The sequence below is a fragment of the Berghia stephanieae genome, chromosome 3 (assembly GCF_034508935.2).
Source record: "Berghia stephanieae isolate SIO BIC M18660-M18661 chromosome 3, UCSD_Bste_1.3, whole genome shotgun sequence".
Lineage (NCBI taxonomy): Eukaryota > Metazoa > Mollusca > Gastropoda > Nudibranchia > Aeolidiidae > Berghia > Berghia stephanieae.
In genome coordinates, this window is record NC_088362.1 from 69,661,704 (window position 1) to 69,667,862 (window position 6,159).

At 33.6% G+C, this 6,159-nt stretch overlaps 2 protein-coding genes across 3 annotated transcripts in view; one reads left to right on the forward strand and one right to left on the reverse strand.

The window, feature by feature from the left end:
- LOC144968323 (uncharacterized) overlaps positions 1-3,495 on the forward strand; it is a 29,111-nt gene extending 25,616 nt beyond the window's left edge. Inside the window, exon 10 of the mRNA XM_078906573.1 lies at positions 44-3,495. Within this exon, the coding sequence (XP_078762699.1) occupies positions 44-303 (260 nt within the window). The 3' untranslated portion in view covers positions 304-3,495. The remainder of the gene's footprint in view (positions 1-43) is intronic.
- Positions 2,401-6,159, reverse strand: part of LOC144968322 (ribosomal biogenesis protein LAS1L-like) — a 17,667-nt gene continuing 13,908 nt past the window's right edge. For both annotated transcript variants that reach the window (XM_078906571.1, XM_078906572.1), the window contains exons 9-13: positions 5,628-5,760; positions 4,983-5,122; positions 4,211-4,327; positions 3,493-3,751; positions 2,401-2,492 (exon numbers count right to left, since the gene is read on the reverse strand). In XM_078906571.1, the coding sequence (XP_078762697.1) occupies positions 2,441-2,492; positions 3,493-3,751; positions 4,211-4,327; positions 4,983-5,122; positions 5,628-5,760 (701 nt within the window). In that variant the 3' untranslated portion in view covers positions 2,401-2,440. The remainder of the gene's footprint in view (positions 2,493-3,492; positions 3,752-4,210; positions 4,328-4,982; positions 5,123-5,627; positions 5,761-6,159) is intronic.

A 6,159-nucleotide genomic window follows, 5' to 3' on the forward strand; every position in this document is an offset into this window, starting at 1 on the left:
CTTATTATTTTTTTTTTTTTTTCAAATTTAATTTTTCTGCCAGAGTCTGTGTTGACAGCAGGGCCAAAGGTTGGAGAGTGCCCTCCGAGCCCCATGCTTCCATATGGCACTGACTTTCATATTTGTCAGGTTGATGCAGACTGCCCGGGTAGTGACAAATGCTGCTACATCAATAAACAAAGGGGGAACACCGTGTACTGGGGCTTCTGCCTGTCCCCCATTCATGTAACCCTCTCTGACAAAAATCTCTGCAAGAGGAACGACGGTATTTCCTGGTATGCTACGATGATGGGAGCCTGTTGAAAGGCATAACAAACAGCATACATTTAAATGAGATGTACCTTTATTATACAAAATGATCCGATAACGATGCCTGTAACTAGTATCATGCATCATCAAGAAGTGTGCTATATTTAGAATTTTTACTTTGTTACATGAACATTAGGAAATTTTCCTTTCTGTATTCTGCTGCAAAATATTTTTTTTTAAAAACTGTTACTTATAAAAATCAATTATGCATTTCAACAATAAAAGGCACAAATTCACACCTTTTAATTTTAAAATATGTATCTATAACTATTTCAAAATTTGATAAAATTTTTCTATGCCCTGTAAAATATTCCTTCATGAATTATTTTGGCCCTTATGATACTTTTAGGTGATTTCAGCTCCAGTTAAAAGGAAGAAAATGGGATAGTCAAAAAATTCTAGATTTACAATTAAAAGCACAGAGCCACCTTGTGTGTTGTGAATTGTATAAGAAAACTATCAAGGGTACTTGCTATCTAGATGGACGGAATACTTTTGTACACAAAGGTGGAAAGAAAATCCTGGGTTGGGGACGTGGATATGACTAGATGGCCAACGAAGAGGTATTTGCTGTGGGTCAATCAGCTGTTATTGCTGTGTCATACCAGAAGTGGCTCGTTTTGTTTCATGAATAGGAAGATCGGGCTATCAATACACTCTTTTTGTCTGATGATTAGTTACTCGGGGCACTATCTTTTTTGCTATTTTCCCTCGCTTCGATTCAAAATTAATCAACTTTTTCAACAGATGTTTCTCACAGAATTATATTTCTTATATTTACAAAACCATCATGCTTCATACATGCAACAATCGAGCTGCACATGATAACAGTCACTGTTTCCATAGATAAGATCAAACGAGGGAAGTGATAATCAATATTTCTTATTAAAATATCAGTATCGCTGCTATGTCATATAGTATTGATATCGAAAATTTCTGATATCGCCCAACACTAGTGTAAAAACAAGGTGGAAGTAACTTCGGAACTGTTGACTGTAAACAGCTTGTTTTTATTTGCTATAAAATAAATACTTTAGGTTATTTAGAAACAAAAAAATATTTTTATGTGACGATTATTATTTGGAAAAATCATACATATCATACATATAAGTTTGAAATGAAACTTTTAAAATTGACTTGTTTAAAAGTCTATCGTTCCATAGGAATTTTTGGATCTAGTTTTAAACTAATTTAGTGTTTATAAGGGAAACAAGTGTGTATTTTATTAGCCTAACATTAACCATTATCATTGAGATAAAGATTTATATCATAGCAACTCTTACGATTGCAAAAATCGCAAACCCTTCCGAGAATATTCTATAGAGAATTAAGAGGTATCTAAGGTAAATACAAGATTTAGACCCAGTGCTCCATTAAAATGGAAATGGCTCTGTGCATGGTGGAAGTCATCGTATTTTAACAAATGAAAAGAGGACCACGCCCACTTTGTTTAAGGTCCTTTTTTTTATGTCCATAGTTGGGGATCACAGCATGTCATTAGAGTATGGCCACTGTTATCATGCATTTTAATTTTCTTTGTTTACTCGGTTACATGCCTTATGTCAATATATGTTGATTTATATTATGTATGAATTGGACATTGAATGCATTAATTAATATCTGTTAGAGTATATAATATGCATTTTAATTTGCATCAAAGATCCAGGTGAGGCTGTGATTTTTGTCTTAGACTGTGTAAAAGTATGTTTCTTCTATCACACACATTTGTTTTCCTTTTTATCTAAGCCTACTATCTTACTTTTTATGGCATTTAAATGACGCATGCGTGTTGCAAGTGTTGTTAAACTTCTCAAAAGAAAATCATTTATTTATTTTTTTTAAATATAGTGGACTCCTGGACTGTTAGATTGAATAAATAACCTCACTTCACATACATCATGAAACAACCTTTTCACAGTTTCAAATATGTTCTGTGCAACAGATAACATGGACAATATCATCACACACTTCAAATACCTATCTGGATCACTGATGAAATCAAAGAAATGCTACAGAAAAAAAAGTTTCATGATAATGTGTCAATTTCCAAAACTGTAAGTCAATCATGAAAAAATCACCAAAGTGTTTCAATTAGTTTGAATCGCTAAAGCATTTTTATTGTCTTCAAATATCACAAGAGTTCAGTATCATTTACTGTGTATGTAGAACGCTTGGGACTTGATCTGGGAAAGAGTTTGAAAAATAAAACAATAAAGAGTTATTTGAAGTGAGTATTTAAAATGGAAATGTGTGTATCACTTGGTCAAGAAAATATGTACTAAATTTAACCCTTTACAGGCAATATTTTTTTCATTAAAATATTCAAAAAGCCCAGTCTTAATGCTATCATTGAACTCTTCCTTTTTAATAGTTGTCACTCAAGTTATAACCTGATAAATGTTGGGAGAAATCATGATTTGAGAAATAACAGATATTTAAAGGTTTCAGCGATGCTTGGACTAGGCTAGTGAGATTTTAGACTATGTTGCCCTTATCTTCAATATTAAAGCTGATAAAGTATGCATTGAATTAGGCATATTGAGTTAAATGAAGTAATAGTAATATGAAGTGCACTGAAAATGGAGGATCAGGGAAAAAGCCCTTTACCTTTTATCCAACTGTTACCTAAAAAACTGTAATGATCGTCGTTAGGCCGGTAAAAACAAAAAATTAGCCGGCCAGACTGAGATCACTGCTACAGGTAATCACTGGCCTTAGGAGGGAGATTACGCTTTTTTTTACGGTGCAGCCAAATCAAGAAGGAATTTTTCCAATGCTTTGGCTGGACAAGGATATAATATATGTATGGTCATATTTCTAAAAATTGACATTGCAACATACCACCTAATAACAGATCCAATGAGATTGGAGAGTTAAAAGATAAAAGAAATTATAATACACTATGCTTACAAGTGCCTAAGAGACAGTTCAGACAGTCATACAAGGAAACTAATTCAAACAGAGAACTAAAGTAGAACCTAAAACTAAAAGCAATTGGACTGACTTTTTGTAAGAGTAAACTACAAAAAAAGGGCAGCTTCCAGATGACATCTACCAAATAAAATGAGGCTTCTGTTCCTTACTGCCTGCTGGTGGAATTAACAAAGATCGTGAAACATACTTGGCATGGGTAACCTATCTATATGAACACATCTATCTATTTAAATAAAAGAAATTGTTTACCTTCTCTGGTTCAGACCATCATTATTATCTTCAAAAGATCTTTTCCTTCGTGATCTTTTCCAGTCTCTGACATGTGTTTCATTATCAGCTTCATCATCATCATCATCATCATTATCAATACTGTGATTATGATCACCATCATCATCATCCTCATCATTTTCGTCATCATCCATCTCTTCACTGTTGCTTTCCTGATCATCAACTTCTTCTTCAAGAGATGGAATGACACCAAGAGGAACCATTGACCAGTCTACCACATCTGGTTGAATGATAAACAAATATGACAGAATCTATACTGTTTCTGCAGCATTAAACAGAAAGCAACATTTGGGTCGCATGTATATCGCAAAGTAATCTCCACCAAATTTAACAGACTCAGACACTCCACCTAAAAGAGGAGGGTTTCATTATGTCTTGTTAGAGTTAATTTTTGCCATCATTTATCCTGACAAGATATACTGAGACCTCTTCTCCTGTCTTTATGATTCTCTGTTAAGTATTGCAGTATTCTACTGCTGACTAAAGAAGGATTTAGAGCCCAAAACATTTTGTAATACACTCCAGAAACAGGTGCTAGCGCCCCGTTGGTCAATACCAACAGCCCAAGCCTTATATAAAACCGCTTTTAGTTAAGAAAGTTGATTTTTAAATAGTTCTTCAGATCTGTCCACTGTCTATGATCAAGCCACAAATATGCATACAGTATTCATTTATTTACCTGTGCATATTCTCCATCCAATATCATCACTACTTGCACCAGCCTGAACATTCTCAAGGTCAAGGACAGAGCTAGGATCGGACTCGCTCCCAAGGCTGGAACCTGCCTCTTTTTCATCTGTCATTTAAGGTAGATAAGATGTGACGAAGTAATTGAGAAGCACACGGGATAAGAAGATGGTATACAGATGATGATGATGATGATGATGATGATGATGATGATGATAAAACAATAATAATAATAACAATAATAATAATAATAATAATAATAATAATAATAATAATAATAATAATAATAATAATAATAATAATAATAATAATTGCAGAACTTGAACCTGGGAGTTACAGGTCACAAACCAACTAGGATCATAAATTTGAACCACAAAGCCACAATATTGAAATGAAAAACAAAGGTATCATGTTGAATTTTAAACAAAATTTACTCATATTGCTATTAGTCAAGCTTTGTGCCCCCCCCCCCCCCCCCCCCCCCCCCCCCCCCCCCCCCACCTCCCCCCGAAAAAAAAGAAAGAAAAATAAAAGAAAAAAAAAAAGAAACCAGAAAAAAAGATTTTTAAAAACAAATAAAACTGTCTTCATCATCGACACTAGAATTGGATCAATTCTAATTCTTTACTGGGTTATATTTTTATAAAGACCCACTGTATAATAGACCAGGTCCAAATCAAAGCAAGCAATCCATTGTTACTATGCACCAATATCTCTAAAAGCTCATCAAGCTATTATTTCTTCTTTTTTTTGTTTTGTTTTACCTTGACTAGAATAGGCGATCCTCCCTTGACTTTCTTCCTCACCTTCTGAGTCATGTCTTAAGGTGGAGGCAGAACTGAGCTTAACCAGGTCTGAAAGTTTTGAGTAAGCATCATCTCCTAGCTCCTCTCTGTCCAGTAAACTAAAGAAAGGAGAAATTAACATAACTATAGGTATACGTCAAATCAATTAAATACCGTCAGATTTTACAATAAGGTAAATACAAATTTTAATCACCCAAAAACAAAACCTCATTGATTTCACTTCCTTCTCGTTTTGGGCTAGGCCATCATAATTAAATTTAAGGATCAGAACGAATTTTAACCATAAGTCCAAACATCCCCTTACTTTATCTATGTATTATAACTAGAATAAAATATAACATTTTTAGTGGCCAAATAACTACAACACCCTCTGTGAGAAAATTTAAAACAAAAAGCCAAGAGGAAAAGAGAAGAAAAGAAATGGAAAGTATGGAATGAAAGGAGAAAAAAATCATGTTAAATTGTTAGACAAATTGGATCAAACCTTGTGTCTAAATATAGCCCTCTTGGTCAAAATGGATAAGTAAGCAGCTATATCAAAATATATGAGACAATTTGAAAAGAAAGTAAGTCTCACGATTTAAGAGATCAACTATGACTCACTATTTGATGAGATGAAAGGTGAATTTGTTGGTATTATCTAAGCAGGCATGCAGCAATGCCTTCATTGGCAGAGATGACTTATCAAACATCATCATCCCATTTTTCCTTGGACTGTCTGGGTTCTCACATGTTCCTGTATTAAAGTAATGGTAAAAATAAAACATTTCAATTCTATTCCATCATAAACAATTCTTACCAATAAAATGTTTAACAGATAATATTGTTAAATTAAATGCAATCAGCTTTAATCTGATTTAGCACAGATGCCAAAAGAGAACAATCGTATAAAAGGAAACTTTATCAGAATCTCTACGCACTCCAAAATAATACAGTGCAGTGCAGAACGGATATATCATAGGGGCAGTGGGGTAAAATGTCAATATAAGCGTTGTGTTGATATACGAGAACAATTTAAACAATAAATATAGGAGAAATCAATAATAAATACATGATTACAAGGCAAGGTCAATATGTATTACATGGGAACTTTGAAAAAGGTTAATGTTCGATCAATGAGAACATTGATGACTTT